Below are 22,514 nucleotides of genomic sequence, written 5' to 3'. Positions count from 1 at the left end.
CATCCCATATCGTCCTTCAGGTCTCGTCTTAAATCAAGCACGACCTACAGGCAGGCATCCTGACCCTGCGACCAGACAAGGTCAGCCCTCCCTGCCGGGCTCCCAGGACGCCCTCTGTCTCCACCAGGCTAGGCCTTGGGCAGGGCAGGGCTGGGAGACACTCGCCATGGAGGGATGCGTGCACACCCCCTCCCTGGGGCACAGAGGCCCAGGTCCCAAAGGGTCCCTTGTGGAGACGCCTTTGCTCTGCCCTGGCTCCCACTCCTCGCCCACTTGGGGGCTCAGTTGTGCCGGGGAGAGGAAGCTCCGGCCTGGCTGGCCCACGGGTTCCCCATCGCCCCGTACCTGGGTGTCCTGATGGGCGTGAAGGCTCTGTGGAAAGCCCCCCTCTTCGCACGGCTCCTCCTTTGACATCAGGCTGCACAGCACCACGGACACGGGGGACGAGGAGCTGGGGAAGGCCCAGTCAGCGGGGAATTGGGGTTCCGAGCTCCTCCACCCCAGCCCCCTCCCAGCCAGCCCTCCACTCGGCCTCCCTCTCCCCACAGAAACTGGCCACTGACTCCTCTCGGCCAGTCAACGAGGCACAGCCGTCAAGGCCCTTGATGGCTACAGACCCCTTCCCATCCCCCATCCTGCATGCTCTTCACAGCCCATTTCACAGATGAGCAACTGAGGCCGGGACACTGCCAGGTCACACAGCCAGTGAAGCATGCAGCGGGCAGGAGAGCCGGCAGCCCTCTCAGGGCCCCCCCTCCCCCAGATCTCCAGGACCACTGCACCCCCATCCCCCGCACCGGCACTCACTTCATCTGCAGGGTCAGGCGGAGGTGCAGGGGGGTGCTGCTGCTGACGGGGATGTGGTAGGTGACGTTTCCAGGCCTGAAAGGGCCAAGCTGGCTCCTCAGCCCAAGGGCACCCTGCCACCCCACCCCCAACGCCCATCAATTCCTCAGCCCCCAGACTAGAGGGGAGCCCTTCGAGGGCCTGGAAGGGGCGGCCCCGCCTTGTGAGGGAACTTCCTCCCTGAGGGGAGCAAGATCCTGTCCCCTGGGCTCATGTCACCCAAGGGAACCTGTCCTGGGGGCATGTAGGGAGGCAGCCGAGCCTACCTGCAGGCATCCTCTGAAGCGCAGTACTGGGAAGTAATGGGCATCGAATTCTCCAGCACCTGGATGGAGGTCAGGGATGGCACTGGGTCTGCAAGGAGAGAGGCTGTTGGAGCAGAAAGGAGGGTGACAAGTCAGGACACAAATGAGAAGGAGTCAAATCTTCCCTTGCCTGAGTTGGATCAGTCATTCACACTTTAGCATGAAGTTTCAGGTTATTCTTTCCAGCTCCCACTTAGACTGAGGTCACACCACCACCTTCCCCAGCAGCCCCAGGACTCCCCAGTTCCCATGAGCCCGAGGTCTGCCTCCTTGACGGACCCAGAACACCCAGGAGCAGGGATGGGTCTTCCACACCCCCTGCCAGGAGCGTCCGGGAGCCCACTCTTTAGGACTCTGCTCCTGACTGCACGTTTCTCCCCAACTCGGGGCTCAGGGATGTCAAGTTGGTAGCTTGAAATCAGCCATGGTAGTATTCCCATACACAAATCCCCTGTCCTTCAGAGATTCAACTTCCATGTCACCTCCTTCAGGGACGCCTCCCCTGATGACTTCCCCACCTCAAACCAGACTCCGTGCCCTCCCCAGTCACCAAGCCGCCTCTGTGTCCCCTCAGGACAGGTGAGGGGAGCCTTGCCACACTGCTGTTTCGTGTCTGTGAGCCCTTGGGAGCAGGGCTCATCCATCTCCATCACCCCCGGGTGCCCTGTACAGAGAGCCAACCCTAGAGCAGGGCCCAGCAAATGGTGCCTGGTGAGCGTCTGCCTTGTGGGGTTTCCCCATCACTTTGAACTTTAATCTCAGCAAACCAGTTTCGAAGCTTTTTTTTTTTTAAGCCACAAAACCCATCAAATGAAAGCTGATGAGGAGGCCCAGTACCGATAGCCAGAGGTGCCTGGTTGAAACCAGGAAGGTTCTCAGCCTCCCCTTCAACCTCCTAGGCAGCTGGGGTGGAGGGTGGGGGAAGTTCGGAGACACCCAGTTTGAAAACGAATCCAGTAAAGGGTCCTCTAGCTTCACTTTCACTTTTCACTTTCATGTGTTGGAGAAGGAAATGGCAACCCACTAGAGTGTTCTTGCCTGGAGAATCCCAGGGATGGGGGAGCCTGGTGGGCTGCCCGTCTATGGGGTCGCACAGAGTCGGACACGACTGGAGCGACTTAGCAGCAGCAGCAGCTTCATTAAAACCAAAAGTTTGAGGTTTGGAAAACTGGGGGGACCACAGCACCCTCCTTGCCCTGGCAGGGTGACACAGAAGGAGCCAGGCAGATGTGGGATCAAATTCCATCTCTGCTGCTAACAGACTGTATGATCCCAGGAAGTCACTTCACCCAAATTTCCATCTCCTTGTGTGAACAATGGGGACGATTCCGTTCTCATGGGAGTATTCTGAGGATTAACCAAGGCCATCGATACAAGGCTACAGAATCAGCCTGACCTGATTCCTGGAACTCAGTCACGTTCAGTGAATGTGGACTGACGACTCTGCACCTGGGGAGTCTAGTGATGGGCTGAGATGGGCCCCGGCCAATGAGCCCTACAAGGCTGGGTTGAACTGGGCAAAGGGTAGGGCAGGTACCTGGCTGACCCTGGGCCTGAGTGGGCTGAGCAGGGCTCAGGCCAGGCTCAGGAGCCGATCGGCGGCCCCGGCCATGGAGACCAAGGCTGGGGCCGTTCTTGGCTTTGCCCTGGCCCCCAGGGAAGGGGACCACAGGGCTGGCCACGGGGTTCGAGCTCTTTGGATGCTTGAAGTAGCCAATGCCATTGGCTGACAGGCCCCAGGACTTGGCTCTGATGTTGGTGACCGGCAGAAGGGCCATCTGGCTGGGGCCTGTGGAGAGAGACAGGCCCAGGCTGAGAGGAGGGCATGGGCAGCCTCCTATCTAGCTGTCTCGAGGGCCCCTTGGGACTCCAGGTCACTCCCATCTCACAATCTCCCACACTCAATCTTTTTCCACAACCTTATTCTGGGCTCCAGGAGATCAGACCCTCCCGCTAACGGGTCCTTGGGGCCTTTCTTAGGCCTCATGTAAAAACTCCTCAAGCCAAACCCTGGGCCCCATGCGAGCCATACCTGAGCGGTTGGTGGGGGGGCTGGGACTAGGGCTGAGACCAGGACTGGGATTAAAGCTGGGGCCCAGACTGGGGTCGGTGGAGGGGGTAGGGCTGGGCGAGGAGCAGCAGATGACCGGGCAGGGGCGGGTAGAACACAGGTCCAAGGTGCGGAGTGCTGGAGCTGGGGCTGAGCGGGTCGGGCCGGTGGTACCTAAGGAAACCAGAGGCTGTGTGAGCTGGAGGGGTCAGCACAGCTCCCCGCCCAGGACACACCCAGCGCTCCCCATCCTACCCCCTCCAATCCCACCCCCAGCACGCACCCAGCAGCAGAGAGGGCTGCGGGCCCAGCACCCCAGTGGTCACGGGGGACTGTCGGAGCTGAGTGGTCCCAAAGTTCTGGCTGGACCTGCTGGGGAAGCGTGGGTTGAGCTCAGAGGGGCTGGGCGAGCCTGGGCTGGGAGTCGCAGAGAAGTGGGAGGGATGCGAGGAGGTGGACAGGGAAGGCAGAAAGGAGGCAGTGGGGAGAAGGCTTGGTCCAGACACGTACCATGGGCACATGGCCTCACTCCCCCCAGGGTGCTGGGGCCGGAGCAGGGCCAGAAGACAGGAAGTAGACACGGCAAAAGAGCTAAGGGGCGGCAGAGAGGAAATGGGGCGGGGGACAGGCACGGGGAGGAGAGAGAGAGAAGACACGGTCAGAGATGGCCCAAGGGCTGAGGGTGACAGTGGGCAGAAGAGCCCAAGGCCCTACCCTGGCCCTCCTTCCCCCACCCTCTGCTCCAACCAGGGCCCCTCGGAAGCCCAGCTACCTGGAGAAGCCCTGACCAGGCCAGGGAGCAACACCAGCTTCAGCAGGACAGCAAAGCAGCTGCCTCCCCACCACACCAGGGGACCTTCTGACCCACCACCCGCCCCACCCCCCCAAAAACCCCCAGCGGGCTGAGATCTTGAGGTGGAGCCCCCTTTACAGGAGACATTCTCCAGGGCTCCTCTGACCCTGGCCAAACCCCACCTGGCCTGGTGACGGCTGGCAGCCAGGCCTCCAGGGACATACCCATCACTTTCCACCAGGTCCTCCTCAGTGCGCAGGCTCAGCACGTAGAGTGTGGACATGGACACCACGCTGGGAGCCACAGGAAAGGGCTGTTGTTAGAGCCGGAGCCACAGACCAGTGCCCTCTCCCCAGGATGGGGCCCTGTGGGTTTTGGTCCCAGGGGACAGGCTCCCAAAGTGATGGCTGTATGTGGGTCTCCCCAGTCCCGAGGAGAGGGGGAAGGAGGAGACAGGATGAGGCAGCCCCCTGCTCCTTGCCCGAGAGCTCAGCTACTTCATCTCCTGGGCCAGGGCCTCCTGCTCCCCGAGGCCCGGGCCTGCGGGCAGCCCGACGCCCCGAGCCAGCCACCCCCAGAGTCTGGAGGACCAGTCACCTGAAGGCCATGACCACCACCAGGGCCACGATGGTTCCCTGCAGGAAGCGCTGGCTGATGCAGGCCTGGTCTGGGACCACAGATGATGACTGAGGACCAAGAGGAAAGGGGACAACGGCCCAGACTTAGGGAGCGCCATGAGGATGGGGAGGCCCCAGTCCAGCCTGCCCCCCATCCTGCCAACCCTCACCTTGCTGGCCACCTTGGGGGGCCTCTTCTTGTGGGGGACGCTGCCCGCCCGGCTGAACTGGCTCCCTGCATGGCTGCAGCAAGAGGACCAGGTCAGAGGTGCCCCTGGGAAGGGGGTCTGGCCCTCCCCCAGCCCACGCCCCCACCTGAAGGCGCCCGAGCTGCCAGTGGACTTGAGGCTGTCGAGACGCCGCAGCTTGGCCAGCTTGTGGCTCCAGCGCTCCAGCTCGTCGATGCGCGTCTCCAGGTTGTCTGTCAGTTTGCACAGCTCCTTCACGGCACCCACGTTCTCCATGAAGATGCGCTCCTGCCGCAGGCGATGGCCAGTGTCAAGGGCACGGTCAGCCCCTAGGCGCCCCGGGCCCCGGGCCCATGGGGGAGCAGGAGGGAGCCCTCGAAGCCCCACCCCGGCCAGCCTCACCTCTCATCCAGCCTCAGCTCCCCGGCTCCCTGTTCCTGCCTCTGAACACCATCCCACCTCTGCACCTATCCCCACCTGTGATCAGAACCCATGGTCCTCAGAGCCTCCCGCCTCCGTCTTCCCCTCTGATGGACATGGTGTCTGAGACTTCAGCAGAGGCCAAGACCTAAGACATGCTCACTGGCACCCAGCCTCATGCCATGAAAGTTACAAACATCATCCTCAACAAACCACGTGTTTAAACTTTGCCATAACCCCATGACAGAGGATGAGATGGCTGGATGGCATCACCAACTCAATGGACATGAATTTGAGCAAATTCTGGGAGATGGTGAAGGACAGGGAAGCCTGGCGTGCTGCAGTCCATGGGCCACAAAGAGTCGGACATGACTGAGCAAGTGAATAACAAAATAGCATGAGAAGTTCTCAGCTGTAACTGAGGGACTGTAAAGAGGAACTGTTTCCCGCCTTTTGCAGGAGAGGAAGATGACTCTCAGGAGGTTCCTCTTGCCCTTGATCACACAGCCACAGACTGGCCAAGTCCTCATCTCCCACCTCCACCTCTCCCTGTGGGGCGGGGAAGGGGCTCTAGAATCAGCATGAGAGAAGACTGGGGTGGGGGAATGCTCAGACTCTCTGCACTTCAGTGCCCTGTCTCTATGGGGGTGGGGGGTGGTGCTGAATGCCCTCCAGCTGGTCCACCCTTCTGCCTCTTGGGCTCCTTCCAGTTCCCCCACCCAGAGACCTTGTTCACCACCAGGAAGTTCTCTATGGTTTTCCCATTGGCAAAGACCACATCTCCCGTGTCCTTCACGGCCTCGGGCAGGATCTCCTTCACCTCCTGAGCGATGACACCTGGGGAGGGACAAGCCAAGAGTGTGTTGGAGGGAGGACTGCCCATAGCACCATAACGTAGGCAGGGGCTGGGACTGGTGAGGGTGAAATTCTGGGAGCCAGAAATCTGAGACCCAGGAGGCCCTGGAGCAGTTTCCCAGGGACAGGGTGGCAGTTCCAGGGATCAAGGTGTGGGGTTCCGCGGGGTAGGCGGGGCTAGGGGCAGACTCCCGGAAGGACGGACCACAAGGGAAAGGAGACAGAGATCCAGGAGAATAAAAGCAATATTCATCCAGGGAGCAGAGCAGCGGGGATACCGGGGCCAGAAGTGCCAGACTTCCAGTGTCAAAGTGCAGGGGCTCCGGGTGAGGTGCAGGGGCAGGTCTCCCAGAGGGCCAGGATTCCCAGGGGCGGGGTTCCACGAGTCGAGGGAAGGGGTTCTTGGAAGCAGGGTTTCCAGAGGACAGGGGACAGGGGCGGGGTTGCCAGATGCCAGATCCCAGCCCCTAGATCTTTACCGGTTTCTGGCGCCGCGGCCTCGATGCCGGCAGTGGCGGCAAACTCCGGCTTGTACCTGTAGTGCACCAGCCGCATGCGCGAAATCCTCTTCAGCTGCTCCGTGGTGTCCACCTGCGCGGGAGCCAGGGCCCAACTGAACCCCTCCCCTCCTGGGCCCGTCCGGTGGCAGGAGTGGGGGGGGGGGGTGGTGGGCAGACCCTGCTACCACCAGCGTGGCAGGATCCAGAGACCCAGGGCCAGCCTCCTCCATGGCCTTCCCCTGGAGCCCCGCCCTCGGGCCCCGCCCACAAGACAGCCCCGCCCCCAGCCCGCCCCTGCCACCGGCTTCTCCCCGCTCAGGGAGTCCCCGCCCCCGGCCCTGCCCCCACCTCCTGCACGTGCTCCTTGGCCCGCAGGTCAGAGGGGTGCATGAGCGAGCCCATGACCTTGACGTTGCCATGCACCACCAGCGCCTCATCCGGCCGGTCCGTGTTAATGCCCACACGGCCATGGTGGAAGACCGTGTCCGGCACCTGCGCCCGCTGCCACAGCACCTCGCTGTCACTCTCAAACTGGCCTGGATTGGAGGCCTGGCAGGAGTTGGGGCTGGATCAGTCCTGGGGGTTGGGGGACGTGCAGCGCCCTGGGAAAGGGGGAAACCCCGCAGCCACCCCTCCAGCTCCAGCAGAAGCTCCTCACCCCCATGCTCAGCTTAAACTGTCCTTAAACTGTCTGCAACTTTCAGAAAAGCCACCAACCGGGTCCTGGCCACCTCCACACTTTATTGTGAAGGAGACACTGGCCCTGAGAGGGTGGGAGCCTTGCCCAGGGCCACACAGAATCAGCACTCCAGCTCCTGACCCCTGAGGACCCTGTATTTCTCCTGGGCGCTGTTTCTCCCAGGTCTGGGGAGGACTCTCAGCCCCCTGTGGGGAGGTGGCCCTCACCCGGACGATGATGCGCTCTGAGATCTGGGCGGCCAGCGTGTAGTTCTGATTTTGTGCGTGGGCCTGGAGGGCCACCACCAGCATGAAGTACCTGGACACAAGAGGGTCTCAGAGGCGCCCAGGGTCCCACCCCATTCCCCTTCCACCTCCACCAGCCTTCCTGGGTCAGATGTACAGTGCACTTGGTCATCTCCCCCAGACGCCTGGGAGGAGAGCATGAACACTCCACCTTACAGAGGAGGGGCTTCCCAGGTGGAGTTAGCGGTAAAGAGCCCGCCTGCCAATGCCGGAGACAGAAGAGAAGTGGGTTTGATCTCTGGGTCGGGAAGACCCCCCTGGAGGAGGGCATGGCAACCCACTCCAGTATGCTTGCCTGGAGAATCTCCATGGGTAGAGGAGCCTGGGCGGGGCTACAGTCCCTGGGGTCGCACAGTCAGACACGACTGAAGCGACTAAGCCCGCACTACAGAGAAGGAACCGGAGTCTCCACTAGGGGGCGGAAACAGCTAGGAAGCCAGCTTCCGCTCTCCCATCCGTAAGAGGTGGAGGGCTCTGAAACCCAGGTCCCTCATCTGGGAAGTGGGTCAATCTCTGGGACTCCGTGCCTGGCAAGCTGGGGGTGGGGGGAGACACCCTCCAGCCCCTGGTCTTCAGGGGCTCCCGGGCAGGGGCGCAGCCCGCTCACCTCTGGTCGGGGTTGGGTTTGCCCTTCTTGCGCATGTTGTTGGCGGTGGTCTCGCTGAAGTGCAGCCTCCCCACAGTCACCTTCGTGACCTGTTCGGGGGGCAGATTGACCCTGCAGAGGAGGGGCAGGGTACTCAGGGGCCAGGGAAGGGGGGCTGCGGAGAGCCAGGCCGCGGTGGAGCCCCGGGGTCAGGAATGTGTGGGAGGGGCAGGTTGTGGGTGCCTTCCACCCTCCTTGGCTCCTGCCAGGGGAGCCGTCCTGGGGACCTCCCCCCCAACACAGCTCAGACACTCACGTGACGGGGTTGAAGGGCCGCTTGCTTCGGTCCGACTGCGACTGCTCGATGTTGATGGACTGGTTCAGGGCCTCCAGCTGGGGGAGGAGCAGAGGCCAAGGGCACCTCAGGGCCCAGGGTCTCCCCACCTGGTCCTGCCCTCCTCAGCCTCTCTGCCCAGGCCCAGCCCAGCGGGAGCTCCTGAGGGAACTGAGGCCCACCCTCCCCTCGGCCCATAGACTCCTGTGCCTTCTCCTACACCGCGGTGGCCCCCATGGGCCCACACCCACACCACTCTCCCCACCTATGTGCACACACGTGAGCACGCACACAGGCAACTTTGCTGGCCACCAATTCACATCCACGCACTCCACCCATCTCCAAGTACACATCCTAAATCAGCCTCCGCAAACACACATGCGTGCATGCTAAGTCACTTCGGCCCTGTCTGACTCTTTGCGACCCCAAGGACTGTAGCCCAGCAGGCTACTCTGTCCATGGGATTCTCCAGGCAAGAATACTGGAATGGGTAGCCATTCCCTTCTCCAGGGGATCTTCCTGACCCAGGGATCGAACCCGTGTTTCCTGCGGCTCCTGCCCTGCAGTCAGATCCTTCATTGCTGAGCCAACCAGGAAGCCCATCCACAAACACCCAGTCACACCCAAAACCACACTCCCCAGACCCCATCCCACTCCCAGGCCTCTCAAGCCCTCCACAGCACCAGCTGAGCCACAGCAAGGCCAGGCCCCACTCATGACACGGACGGAGACACACGTGGCCAGGCCATCAGGGAGCTCATGGGCTCAAAATCAACCACCACCACCGTGGAGGTGCTGGACAGGGAGGGGCCTCACGTCAAGATGGGCCTCAGGGCAGGTGTCCCCAAGGAGGCAGCAGAGTAAACGGCGAAGGTCAAGGAGTGGTCAGCCAGGGGAGGAGGCAGGCAGCGGGGTTCAGAGGGTGTCCCAGAGAAGGAGCTGCCTGGGGGGAGGTGGGGGCTGTGACTGGGCACAGCAAACCAGGGCCGAGGTGAGGATGGGGGTCCCGAAAGCCTCTGATGGCTCAGCCTAGCAGTCAGGGCCTTGCTGGGGTGGATGGGGGAGACGGGGTCCTGGGGGCCTTGAATGGGGAATGTCAGGCCCGCCTGCGTCTCAGGTGGAACAGGAGTCCAGCTGTGGGTGGTCAGATAAGGAGGGGGCCGGCCTGGTCTGGGCAGAGGTGCGGGGAGGAGAGGAGGGGACCAGGGTGTGGAACGTTCCAGGAGACAGAGCGGGGACTAGTGCATGGTGAGAGATGGGCAAGCAGGTCCCAGATTCATGCTTGGGTAACCAGGGCCCCAGAGCCCAATTCCTGGAGAGAAGAGCCTGGAAGGGCAAGTTTGCAGGGCGTTCATTTTGGGGATGCTATACTGAGGCAGCTGATGGCAGGGTCAGGAGCGGGGTCCTGGCTGGGGGCACAGACTTGGGGTCACAGGGTAGAGAAGGAAACGGGAAGCGGAACCGAGAAGAGGGCTGGGGGACATGACCCTTAAGGGGCAGGCACCGGAGTTCAGGTGGGAAGAGGGGGCTGGACTCAGCACCCAGGAGCCTCCTCAGGACACACTCACCTGGCCTCAGGCTCTTTTGGCTCCCCCAGCCTCCTGCCCACCCTCCTTGCCGAGCCCCAGACCTGCCTTTACTCCGTGCAGCTTCAGGTAGAAGCAGTCCAGGGGCTTGAGGCCTTCAGGCGTCTTGACGTACTTGGGCTCGCCCAGCATGCCGATGTACACCGTCACCTGGAAGTGGTTCTTCTTCTGGCACACGAAGGCGTCGTCGCCCACCGAGAAGTTGAAGCCCTTGTCGGCGTCCACGCGGTAGGTGAGCATGGGCCTGGGGGCAGGTGAGGACACTCGACCGAGGCCCCCCAGCCGGGCCTGCTTTGCCTGTCCCATCCGTGGCCTGGGTCCCCAAGCCAATTTCCTACCTGGTGCCCCCATCCTCAAACCTCTCTCGGGATTGCTCCCACTTCTCAGAAATGGAAACTGAGCCCCCCAGGAGGATCTGAGCTCTGGTCTAACAATGCCTCGGCCAATACCCTTCCCTTACATGCCTGGGACCACTGTGCCCCGGTGATGGGGGAGGCTGGGCAAGACCCTAGGATGGGAGTGAGCTCCTGATGAGGGGGCCTGACAGCCCACCACACTTGGCTTCTTCCCAGAACGCTGCCCGAAGCCCCCTCCCTCCAGGGAGACAGGGTGAGAGGGGATGCGTCTGTGGAGCCTCACTGTGCCTGACAGCTGGTTGCCATGGAAACGGTGGAACCAGGCGCCAGCTCTGCACGGGCCCAGCCCCTGCCCACCAGCTTGCTCAAGCCCCCAGACATCCTCATCCTGGCTCCTACCGGGTGGGGAGGGGGCTCTCTGGGCAGCCTGGACTCAGCCTCAGTTTACCCATCTGTTGCTGGGAAGGTGTTCTAGGTCTGGGCTCTTCGGGGGATCTCCAGGGGGTAGGAAACAGGGAGACTGTTGGCCCGCCTTCCCCCAGGTCCCCAGGCACAAGCAGTGCCCCCGATGCCCAGGCCTGCCTGGAGGAAGCTGGGCAGGGAGAATGTTGCCAAACTTGGAGAGGCCTTTGGGCCCGGCTAACATCTACGGGAAGACGCAGGGCTCACTGCTTCTCCCTCCCTGGGCTCCGCTTATCTGCCTGACCACCCAGGAAACACCCAGAAAGTTCCTGGACCGCACTGATGGGGGGACCTCAGGTGCCAGCTTCCTGGCCTTGGGACTTGGGGTGGCAGGGCTGACCTGAGAAGTATGGCCGTAGGAATGGGGGGGGGTCCTGACCAGGCCCTAGGGCTGGACATCCAAAGACCTCTCCCCGCCACCTGGATAGGGCCTCAAAGGATCCTTTAGCCACTACATCAGTTGGACAGCTCCCTGTCGCAGCCCTGAGGGCTTCGCGCTAACAACCCCACAGAGCCTGGGACCCCCAACTCCAGGAGGCTGGACTAGCTGTGAGAAGGCAAGTCTCGGATACCCTGCCCAGGCCTGGCAAGGTCCAAAGTGCGCTGATGGTGAGCCATGCTCTCACCCCTCGCTGGCCTCCCGTGGGAGTGAGGGGAGTGGTCCCAGAGTGCTCCTGGCCGGGTCCCAGGAAGCTGAATCCGCATGGGTGGGTGCTGCAGCAGAGCTAGGAATGCTGGGGCAGCCTCTGACCAGTCCTCCCCCACCCACTGGTCCCTCCCCTGCAGGGAGGGGGCTTGCTGGAAGGGCCTCCCTGACACTCAGCTTCCGGCTACCTTCCTGGAATGCGGAGGGGGAGGGGAGGGGGAGGAGGAGCCAGAAAACACCCCTCTCCACCCACTGCTGACAGACTCGCCCCCACTGGCCCCTCCCTGGTCGACACCACCTTCTTAAGGCCGGCTCAGGAATCAGGAGCCCTGAGTGGCAGTCCTAGCTCTGCCCCGAGCCCGTCTGCTCTTCTGTGAAAGGGGACTATCTTGTTCCTAGGGTGCTTCCGGCTCTGCTCTAGGATCCTGAAGCCAGGGCTGGGGGTGCCCAGATGGCATGACCAGGAGGGGTGGTGGTGGTTTAGTTGCTAAGTTGTGTCTGACTCTTTTGCGACCCCATGGATGGTAGCCCGCCAGGCTCCTCTGTCCATGGGATTTTCTAGGCAAGGATACCAGAGTGGGTTGTCATTTCCTTCTCCAGGGGATCGTCCCGACCCAGGGATGGAACCCGGGTCTCCTGCACTGGCAGGCAGATTCTTTACTGAGGGGACGGGCACGAATCACTCACAGCTCCTTGTAGTTCGCGTCGTACAGTGTTGCCCACTTGTTCTGCTGATGTGGTTGCCACTTGATGGACTGGTAGTTGGGGTCCAGGTAGGAGCCGCTGAGGCTGTCACTGTCCTGCAGGAGACCTGGAGAAAGGGAACAGCCATGGGCCCTGAACCCCGGGCCCCACCCCCCCAACTCAAAAGCCTGAGCAGGCCAAGCCATGTACCTGGTGAGGGGGCACCTGGTGGGTGCCAAGGGGGCGTCTGGACCCGGGCAATGCTGAGGGGCAGGGAGCCAGGCCCGGGTGAGAGCGGGCCCTGGGGAGGCCAGGGTGGGGAAGGGGCTCGCGCTGGGTGCGGGGGCAGGGCTGTCACAGTCCCGGGCTCCTGTTTGATCATTCCGTTCAGCATCTGGGCGTTGAGGGTGTTGGGAGGTGATTCCGAGTGCTTCCTCTTCTTGGAGGGGTGTGGGGGGAGCCTGGGGGATACAGGTGTGCGTCATGGGGGACCAGCCTCTCCCCAGGACCCTTCCCACTGAGCAGTATCCCTGCTCCCCTCTCTGCCCTGTTCCAGCACGACACGCCCAGCCCAGTGGACACCTCCTGCAGGAAGCCCGTGTCTTTACCTCCTCTGTGCTCTCCCATCACTCTATGCATATCATCATGTGTCTGTCCCTCCTCCTTGCCCCCCACGCTGTGGGATCCAAGAGGGCAGGACCACACCTGACTCGTCCGTGTGTCCCATCACACCCAGCAACTGGCCTGGTGCACCAAGTGCTCAGAATCATTGGTGGAACAAATGAGTCTGTCCCTTCCCTATGGGGTCATTCTCAGCATCACCCGTTATAGTGAGGGCTCTTTGGAGAGCAGCCTCCAGAAACAAGCCAGAGGGTCTGGACCACCAAGACTGGGAGAGTTTCCTGGGAAAGGGGCTGATGATTTGGGGGGCTATGCAGCACCCCTTCCCCTTCTGGTTTACCAAAAACTTTGCCAGTGGAATCTTTCCTTGAATGAAATCTTTCACGAAATCTCAAATGTCCAAAACTGATAAAAAGATAATTCTGCAGCTGGAGTCAGAGCGGAAGTAGTTCTGGGTCTACACCTAGAATCTCCTCAGAAACCTGAGGACTCTGTGGTGGTTAGAAAGTCACTGCTATATGGGTAAGAGCACCGGCCCAGGTTCAGGTTGTGGCTCTGCCCCTTCCTACCTCCGTGACCTGGGCAAGCATCCCCTCCCCGCCCCCACCAAGCCTCAGTTTTCCTATCTGGGCAACAGGGATGGCCATGCTCATCAAATAAGTTAGTGGTGAGCATGTGGCCTTGACTATAAATCCCCTAGGCTTTGCTGGGCATATACACATACATTCACTGACCCCCGTCTCTGGGGGTTCAGAGCCTCTGCCCTTTCTGGGTTCATCTCTGCTCCTACCTCTGTCTCTGTCCTGCAGCTGCTGCCCTGAGGCCTCCCCTCCGGGCCCCATCAGCCCATCTCCCCACCCCCCAGGAGGCTGCCCGGCTCTTACTCAGCTCCGTGTTGCTGGAGCAGCTGGTGGAGCATCTGGGACTGCTGGCCGTGGTGGAGGTCGGTGGGCACCAGCCCCTGCCCCATGGCGGCGTAGGGGGGCATCGGAGGCTCGGCCTTCATGTACAGGTCCCGCTGCAGGACGGGGTAGTGCGGTGGGGGCGGCGGGGGTGGCGGGGGGCCTGGCAGGTGGGCTGGAGGTGGGGGCGGGTGCTCCAGGCGGGAGGGCACGCCCACGTGGCAGAGGGTCTCGGGGGTAATGGTGCGCAGGAGATGGGGGTCTGTGGGAGAGCCGGGGGCGGTGGAGTGGACATTAGGTTTCCAGGTACCAGCTCTCCCTGGGGCAGGGTCTCCTCATACCCACCCCCTCCTGAGCCCAGCCTGGGGGCTGCCCTCCCACCCATCCCACGTGGGAGGAGGCTGGGCAGCCCAATCCCACTGCAGGCCTGGGCGGGGAGGCCAGACCCTGTCCAGGGGGTCGATAGCCTTTCACCCCATCTGAGCCGGCTCCTTCCCCGGGCCGGGCCTGGCCCAGCTCCCTGGGGAGGACCCATATCCCAGGGCTCTCCCCTAAGCCCCTCGCAGGCCTGCTCCTCCTCTGGACTTCAGGAAGGAGTCTCCCGGGACCCCCAGCACAGTCCTATGGTGGGGGGGGGGCCCTCCTCCCTCCGGCAGCCCCTCTACCAGGCTCCCAGGGGCCAGGCCCCAGCCTGAGGGGGGGAGGCCCCAGCTCCCTTTGTTCCCCAGGAGGCATTCCAGAGATGTTTCTGGTAAGATAAACAGAACTCTTGACCCCTCTCTGGGCCGTGGGGAGACGGCTGCCTGCCATCCTTCTGCTCTTGGCCACCTGGGGGCCGCGGCACCCCTGAGCACCCCCCAAGGCGCAGTGGGCCCAGCCAGCGACGAGGCCTACACCCAGGCTGCCTCCCCCAGCCGTCCACTCACCGCCGAAGGGTGCGTCCATGATGGCGCAGGCGGGCAGGCGGGTGGCATCACCGGCAGGGACACTTGCTCAGAGGCCGGCCGGCTCCCCACCCGCCCACGGGGAAACAATAGCTAGCGCCGGGGAGTATTTGACCAGCGATAATCTGGGCCTGTTGGGCGGCCGCTGGCCCCCCCACCCCCAGCTTGCTCCCTCCCTCCCGATAAGGCCGCCCCAACCAACTTGCCCAAACCCCAGAGGGGGAGGGCGGTGCCCGCCGGACTCACCATTCACCTGCTGGGGGGAGTAGGCCTCGGAGCCCGAGTCTGGGGGGGAGTCTGGCAGGGTGCTGTAGAGAAGAGGGAAGGGCTGTTGGCTGGGCCACAGGACAGGCAGCTCTTCTGCGGGGCAGGGTCCCAGAGGCCCAGGGGCTGGAGGCCTCGAGGTCTCCCCCCTCCCCCATTACAGACATTTCTCTTTACCAGCCCCCTCGGGGTGCCCGGCAGGGCCTGGGGCTGAGTTGCGGGTCAGGGGGGCCTTGGGCTCCCACCCTGCATCCCCTCAGACCTATGGGGCACTGGGGGGCCTGTCACCTGTGTCCCTGATGCTGGCTCAGGGGTTCAAGAATTCCCTCCCCAGACCCAAGGGCCAGGCCCGCTCTTTCCTTCCTGCACCCACTGAAGCCCCACTTCCTGGAAACTCTAGGGGGCCCTAAGGGGCTGGGCCTGGGAAACGTCAGTGGGTCACCGGAGGGGCTGCCCTGCCACGGGCAGGTGTGGGCTGGGCAGGGAGCCAGCTTGCCAGGCCTGCGCTCAGAGGTTTTGTGTTATCATCAGTAGTTCGGGCGAGAAAGAACAAACTCGACTCTGAGAGGTCAGCACGTCCTGCATGAACCCTGCGCTCGCCCAGACGGGAGGGCGGTGGCCACTTGCAGGGGGCTGGCTCTCTGGCCATCGTGACCCCCAAATCTGGAAAGACTGGCCACTGTCAGGCCCAGGCAGCGTCTGCGGCAGCCCAGTCACTGCAGACACGGCCCTGGGCTGACTGAGGGTCCCCAAGCTCGTCTGGACAAGCCACCCCCCCACCGGCTCCCCCAGGCCCCCCGGATGAGGACGACAGGAAGAAGTGATGGGGAACCGGTCCTTGCTGTGGCCCTCGCGGCCCGGCGGGCTGACCGGGGCCTCTCCAGCTCCGTGTCCGTCCCCCGCCTGCTGCCTGCACTGCCCTGACAGTGGCCTTGTGTAAAGGCCCTTCCGTCCCTCCAGTCCCTGCAAACACACGTGCCAAGTCTACAGGACCTTGCCTTCTTCCTCATAACTCCTCACAGCGCTCGAGTTGCTGATTTACTGATTACTAACTCCCTCCTCAACCAGACTGCAGGAGAGACGGGCCTGACTTGTTTTCCGCCTAGAACGGGGCCTGGCAGGGGTGCGGCGCGGGGAGCCGCCCAGGGCCCCCGGAGTGTCTGCGTGGCTCTGGACACGCGTTCTCTCCCTGGTAAATGGCTTCAGTGGGCCATCCGAATCCTGCTGTGAGGGAGACGGGGCTCTACGCACAGGCTGGCTGCTTTTGGGGTCCCCCAGGGGCTGACTACTGGGGCAGTTGATGAGCTCACACAGAGGCCTGGGGTACGGCAGCGGGCAGCCAGCAGATGCTTGTTAGGTGGTGTTAGTTCTCTTCCCTCCCTGCCCTTCAGGGGTGGCGGCTTAGGGACAGCGTCTCGGCCTAAAGCAGCCAGCTGCCTTCTGCCGCAATGGCTCACCCCTGCCTGGCCTCCCCTCATAAGCCAGGACATGGCCACTGGCCCCCAGCTCTTCCTCTGGGCTTCCTCCCCCGATTCCCACAGTCACGTGACAGGGCGGAAGCATTTGGGGCTCCCTTTGCAGCTAGGGGTGCTGAGACCCTAACGGAGGTGTGGGTCGTACCCGGAAGGATGGGCTTCCCTGGTGTCTCCGCTGGTAAAGAATCTGCCTGCAATCCCAGAAGGCTGGGAATGGCAGAGCTGGAGACGGAGCCTGGCTGCCTGATGGGTGTAGTGCTCCCAGCACCCCACTATCCTTCCACTCAGAGACGGGGTCCCCTGCCCCCTGCCTCAGCCTGGGGGGGGACCCAAAACTTTCTCTGAGCGCCTCTGCAGAGCTTGGCAGACCCACACTCCCTGCGTCTACATGGGCTGGGCCGGTGGCCGCCTGGAGCCTCAGGTCACAGCCGGGCCCAGGCTGAGCCCCTGGGTCAGGTGGGGACGTGGGCTCCTTGGAGAGGAGCCGGGGAGGACCTGGGGTGGGCGCTGGCGTGTCCCCACAGCTGCACTGACTTCAGGTCCCACACCTGCACCATCAGCCAGCTCCCTGGGGCCGCAGAAAACAGCGCAGTGAGGGGTTTGGGCGCTCGGGGTGCCTGCACGCATGTGGAAGTGCCCTTGAATGCAAACAGTCCAGCCGCCGGTCTCAGCCCCTCCCCCCACTCTCCACACAGCTCGGGATGGAGCCTTTTCTAGCACTTACAGCAGCCCTCATCACTCCCCTGCTCCGAACCCTCAGCTGCCCACTGTCTCAGCACAAAGCTGTGAGCGCCTCCTCCGCCTACCCCTGGAGCCTCCCCCCCACCCCCACCTTACTACCCGCAGGGCAGCCCGCTCCCCACTGCCCAGCCTCGGCCCCAGGCCCACCGTCAATGCGTCCACACCTTGCCTGGCCCTGGACCCCTGCGTCTTACCCCACCCGCAGCACTCCCTGCCCTCACTCACCCGGGGGCATAGGGAGCCTTGGGCTCTGCCTTGATGGGGGGCCCAGAACCCCCCAGGAAAGGCTTGGGAGCAACACCCATGCCGTTGTTGTTGTTGCAGTTGAGCGGGGCGCTGTAGCTCGGGGGTGGGAGGGCCCCATGGCGCCCCGGGGAGGGTCCGCCCCCCGGGGGGCTCAGGTGGTGGACCCCGCTGGAGCCGGGGATCGCTGGCTGCCCGTGGGGGTAGGAGGCCGCACTGGCTGGAGCAGAGATGTCAGGGAAGCAGCTGCGGAGAAGGGAGGAAGCTCAGCGCCAGCGGGGGCCCCCAGCCCCTCCCGGGGCCCCACCCACGGGGCAGCTTGGACCCCGCAGAGGGCTCGGAGGCTGGGGGAGGGGGAGGAGCGGCTTTTGGAGGCGGGGCTTTGTCAGGCCTCCCAGGTGAGGCCCGAGGGGCTGGGGGCGGGGCCACTCACAGGTCAGAGGCATCCTCCTTGCTGATGTACTCCTCCAGGATGCTGGTGTCTATGTTGGAGGGCTCCAGGGCGCCGTTGATGTCGTGGCCTGCGGGGAGGAGTGGACGTGAGCCAGGGCATCCGGCACCCCCCCCACCTGTGTCCACGTGGAGGGAGAGCCCTTCACTGTCACCACCTGCTGCCCCTCCGGCAGGCAGGGACGCTGCTGCCCCCAGCCCACAAGGTCCCCTGGACTGCCCCCAGGAGGGGAGGGGCCCACAGTCCGCATCTGGACAGACCCACCGCCTCCTGCCCCTCCATCCCCTCTCCCAGACGCGTGACACAAGCAAGTCCCTTCGTCTGTCTGTAAAATGGGGTGAACGTGTCCCCGTCTTATGGGGTGCCGTGAGCAGCAGATGAGGTGCCGCCACCCTCACGGACTTGGGCCCAGACTCGCTGACTCTGTCCTGCCCTGTCCTCCAGGCGGAGGTTCCAGACAGCCCAGCTGCAGGCAGCCGGGAGCATCAGGCCTAGCCGGGCTGGACCACACATCCTGGGGGGGGGTGGCGGGGGCGGCGCATGGGGTTGGGGGAGACTCCTGCACCCCAGGCCCAGCTGCAGGTGGAGAGGAAGTCGGGGTCAGAGTCAGGAGCGTCCAGACCACCCTCAGTGTGTGTGCCCACCACCCTCATAATGAGGGCGAGGGTGCTGAGCCCAGAGGAGGAAACAGCCTCAGGGAGGTTCAACGAGGAACAGTGGGGGCCCCGGGCCCTCCCCCTGGCCTGACCTGGCCCCACCAAGGGGAGGGACTCTCAGAAAAGGCGCCCCCGTGCTCTCGGGCATCAGCAGTGGAGGAAAGGGGGAGGCATTGGCCTTTCCCCTCCCGGGGTCACCTTGCAGGGAGAGTTGGAGGGCGGGGTGATAAGGGGGCTGACGTGGGAGATGCGTCAACCCCGATAATGGAGGCTGGCCCCACCCACCCTGTTGGCCTGGGCTGGCTGGCCCCACTGAGGCAGGAGGCACCCCTCCCACAGGCCCCTAGGCCTTGAGTCTGGGGTCTGCACCTCATGCCCCCTCCCCTGGTGAACCCTGGGAACAGACCTCAGGTCCAGTAATAAATCCTAGATCACCTACTCCCTGCGGTGTGACCTTGGGCAGGTCACTCACCCTCTCAGAGCCTCAAGCTCCTCAGTAAAATGGGGACACAAACAGTTAACACTTTAAAGGGTTGTTCTGAGGATGAAACAAATTAAGGTATATAAGGGGCCCAGCACACAGTGGATGCTCAGCAAACAGTGGCTGTCCTCACTCCCCATCGCCCAGAGCCCTGGGGTCCCCAGGAACCCCCGGCCCAGGCCTCTCCCTGGCCCCGGCCGGCATTTCAAGAATGCTGAGCCCCGCTTAGGTGATTAATGAATGGCTAAGCCCTCCTAGGAGTCACGCGCTGCCTGGGACAGGCCCTCCTGCCTGGGCTCACCCGGCCGGGAACAAGGGACACCCACCAAGCATCGCCAGTGGCCTCCTGGGCCAAGGGGAGCTTCTCAAGCTGGGAGTCACCAGGCTGCAGGCCGAGATTCTAGGACTCCGATCACACTCTGGCCCCCACCCCGTCCTTCCCAGTTAACTGAAGGTCCCATTTATTGAGCACCTGCTGTGTGCCGGGCACTTTTAGAGCCGAGTACGTTAATAACCATAGGAGTTTATTCTATGCAAGGCATCCTACAGGCCTTTCCCGTGCAGTGAGACACTTCATCCTCCCAACCTGTAATGGTGATGATGACATGATGATGATGATATTGACACGGGCTCCCGCTGAGTGCCCACCAGGCCCCAGCGCCCTTCTAAGTGTTTGATGGGTTTACCTCCCAATCGCCCCTGAAGACCTGGTGTCAGTTATTAGCCTCATTCCCTTTGTCCAGAGAAGCCAAGTCTCTTGCCCAAGGCAACAGGGCGAGGAGAGACCAGGGGCACGGGCCTGACTCCAAGAGGGAAGGTTTGGTTGGTGGTCTCAGAGGCTCCCGGCCATCCTGGGCGACCCTCCTGGATGGGGGGATGGTCCCCAGGGAGGGAGGATCGGGCACAGGGAATGGGGAGGGAAGAGGTACTGGAGCGTCACGCCCACCTTGGCCGCCGAAGCTGCAGGTTTTTGAGACTGAACTTGGAATCCACAGTGAATGATGGGGTGATGGAGTCATGGTGTTGCTATTTATAACAGGCCAGGCCCCCTCCTCCTCTCCTCCCCCTCCTCCCCTGGCTAGGAGCACTCCTAATCACCCCTAATCCTCCTGCCCACCTCCCCCCACCCTGGGGATTGGGGGGGGGTGCTCAGACAGAGGCATCTTGGGAGACCCTAACGAGAACCAGATGTGGTTGGGGGGAGGAGAGGCCCTCCGGTGCCAGGGGCCGGGCGGACGGGAGGATGCAGGAGGGAGGGGTGAGCCCCTGGGGCAGGGTGGGGGTGGGCCAATGGGTGGGAGAGAAGTATGAGGTTTGGGGGGTTGGTGGGCCTCCTGAGGAACACTGACCCCAAATATTCGCTTTCTCTGGGAGTCCTCGAGGCCTCCCTGGTCCTCTCCCCACACCACCCATCCTAAAGGGTCCAGCCACTGAGCAGATGCCCCCAGTCTGTCCATGAACCGCACTGGAGATCTCTAACCCAATGTTTTGGCCCAGGGACTCCTGAGGCTGGAGCAGAGGCCCCCAGGAACCCAGGAGAAAGGCAGGGCGCCTGGGGAACACTCTTGGGGTGCCCCATTCCCCACTGCTCCCAAAAGAACCCTGGAAACCGCTGAGCCAGGAGCAGACACCTATCAGGCAGGAAGCTAAGAGTGTCTCCTGCTGATCCTCAAGACCTCCCTGGGAGGTGTGGAGGCTGCCAAGGTCCCACAGCCTGAAGGTGGCACCACCAGGTCACAAACCAGCATCCTTGCCCTCCCTCTCCCCAGACCCTCCAACTTCCCATTGCTCAGGACAACCAGAACCCTCCTGCAAGGCCTGGCAGCCGGGCCCCCTGCCTGCCTCCATGGCTGCTCCTGCCCCAGGGCCCCTCCCCGTGACTCTCCACGGTCCAGCCCCCACCTCACTCCCTCCTGGGACAAAAAGCCCCACTTGCTCATCAGGGCCCTTGGCACATGCTCTTCCCTCTTCAGATCAGTTCAGTCATGTCCGACTCTCTGCAACCCCATGGACTGCAGCACACCAGACCTCCCTGTCCATCACCAACTCCTGGAGCTTACTCAAACTCATATCCACTGCGTTGGTGATGCGATCCAGCCATCTCATCCTCTGTCCCTCACGCTGTTCCCATTCCTCATCACTCATTAGGTTTTGCCTTAAGTGTAAGAGCCTCCCGGAGACAGTGTCTAACTCTTCCAATCCCTTGAGTGGCGGTCTCCTTTCTACTTTCTCATCAGGTTTTTTGCTCACACACCCCAGGGGCAGAGTTGGTCCTCTGCCCACCCGCAGCCCCCATTCACCGAGTGGTCATTCTGCCCAGCTCCATGTCACACACTTTATACAGCTTTTTTTTTTTTTTTGGCTGCAAGGCATGTGGGATCTCAGTTCCTCGACCAGGGATCGATCCCATGCCCCCTGCATTGGAAGCACGGGGTCTTGACCACTGGACCATATATAATTCATATATATTTCTTAAGACAATCCTATGGGGTAGGTGGTTTTTTTGTTCCCTGTTTCACAGATGAGGAAGCTGTGGCTCAGGAAGGATAAATGCCTTTCCACTGCCTTGCAGGTATGGCAGCTGGGCTGAGTCCTCCCCATTCTGCCCTTTGTGGCATGAGCATCTAAGCATACCGTAGGCACACAATAAATGTTCGTGGGATGAATGAGCAGAGTGGCAAGTGGGGCACTGGAACCAGGCCGGCGTGGGTCTGGGGACCTCCGCCCAGCTGTGCTGTGGTCAGGATCTGGGGCTAGACAGGGCCCCTCCAGACATCACCCCCGCCCCACTGAGCTATGCACCCCAGCTGCTCCTCATTAATTAGGCCCTTTATTACCTGCTTTTAACAGGAGCCAGACACTGCTCCTTCCCAGGGAGACAGGGATCGGGGCTATGGGAAGGAAGCCCCCTGCCCTCCTCTCTCCGCCTCCCTCTAAGGCCACCCAGCTGGGCAGAAGGGTAACCCAGGGGACACAAGCCAGGTGCGGGCTGAGGGCGGGTGGGGGCCCAGGTGGTCCTCCACCCTGGACCCTTCCCTTCCTCCCCCCTCATACTCACGCCCCTTCACCACCAGCTGTGGCTGCTGGCTGAGTCTCGGCCATTGTCCCGGGGAACGGGGGAGGGTGGGGACACGGCACAGTGGGAGGCTTGTGCCCTGTCCACACCCTCCCCCCCACCCGTCAATGGGGCACTTGTCAATTCATGCCCCAAACATGGCGGAAATCCCGTCAGCCACGTGGCTATGGGCAGGGCAGGCCAGGGCCTAAGGATGCCGTCCGGGCCTGGCTGATCGGAGCCTGGGGCTGTAAGGGCACAGGTCTGTCCTCTCGCCATCAAGGGTCCACTCCAGGCATCCTGCATGCAGACAAGGGCTGGGCCAGGGTAGCAATGGTCAGGAGACTGCCCACCTTGGCACACCCCTGGGGTCAAAGAGACCTGGTTGGTAATGTGGGCCCCTCCTTCATTGCTGTGTGACCCTCAGTAAGTGGCCTGACCTCTCTGGGCCTTAGCTTCCTTCTCTCTC

The 22,514-nt window shown here is 62.7% G+C and overlaps 1 protein-coding gene across 5 annotated transcripts in view; it reads right to left on the bottom strand.

The window, feature by feature from the left end:
* The window catches only part of MYRF (myelin regulatory factor), a 34,131-nt gene that overhangs the window by 3,187 nt on the left and 8,430 nt on the right, over positions 1 to 22,514 (bottom strand). Inside the window, exons 2-25 of one of the 5 annotated variants that reach the window (XM_043452292.1) lie at positions 17,836 to 17,923; positions 17,385 to 17,648; positions 14,926 to 14,987; positions 13,718 to 13,997; positions 12,423 to 12,673; positions 12,216 to 12,339; positions 10,113 to 10,308; positions 8,461 to 8,537; positions 8,166 to 8,276; positions 7,481 to 7,571; positions 6,923 to 7,123; positions 6,554 to 6,665; positions 5,947 to 6,056; positions 4,927 to 5,087; positions 4,782 to 4,854; positions 4,592 to 4,680; positions 4,219 to 4,287; positions 3,712 to 3,792; positions 3,485 to 3,573; positions 3,184 to 3,375; positions 2,689 to 2,940; positions 1,113 to 1,200; positions 808 to 882; positions 346 to 451 (exon numbers count right to left, since the gene is read on the bottom strand). In XM_043452292.1, the coding sequence (XP_043308227.1) occupies positions 346 to 451; positions 808 to 882; positions 1,113 to 1,200; positions 2,689 to 2,940; positions 3,184 to 3,375; positions 3,485 to 3,573; positions 3,712 to 3,792; positions 4,219 to 4,287; positions 4,592 to 4,680; positions 4,782 to 4,854; positions 4,927 to 5,087; positions 5,947 to 6,056; positions 6,554 to 6,665; positions 6,923 to 7,123; positions 7,481 to 7,571; positions 8,166 to 8,276; positions 8,461 to 8,537; positions 10,113 to 10,308; positions 12,216 to 12,339; positions 12,423 to 12,673; positions 13,718 to 13,997; positions 14,926 to 14,987; positions 17,385 to 17,648; positions 17,836 to 17,923 (3,242 nt within the window). Of the gene's footprint in view, positions 1 to 345; positions 452 to 807; positions 883 to 1,112; positions 1,216 to 2,688; positions 2,941 to 3,183; positions 3,376 to 3,484; positions 3,574 to 3,711; positions 3,793 to 4,218; positions 4,288 to 4,591; positions 4,681 to 4,781; positions 4,855 to 4,926; positions 5,088 to 5,946; positions 6,057 to 6,553; positions 6,666 to 6,922; positions 7,124 to 7,480; positions 7,572 to 8,165; positions 8,277 to 8,460; positions 8,538 to 10,112; positions 10,309 to 12,215; positions 12,340 to 12,422; positions 12,674 to 13,717; positions 13,998 to 14,661; positions 14,826 to 14,925; positions 14,988 to 17,384; positions 17,649 to 17,835; positions 17,924 to 22,514 lie in introns of those variants that run through there. The other 4 variants (XM_043452291.1, XM_043452294.1, XM_043452295.1 and 1 more) reach the window with 4 other exon arrangements.

The sequence above is a fragment of the Cervus canadensis genome, chromosome 29 (genome assembly GCF_019320065.1).
Source record: "Cervus canadensis isolate Bull #8, Minnesota chromosome 29, ASM1932006v1, whole genome shotgun sequence".
Classification (NCBI taxonomy): Eukaryota; Metazoa; Chordata; class Mammalia; order Artiodactyla; family Cervidae; genus Cervus; species Cervus canadensis.
Note: the sequence above shows the minus strand (reverse complement) of the source record. Positions and strands in the feature narration are given on the sequence as shown.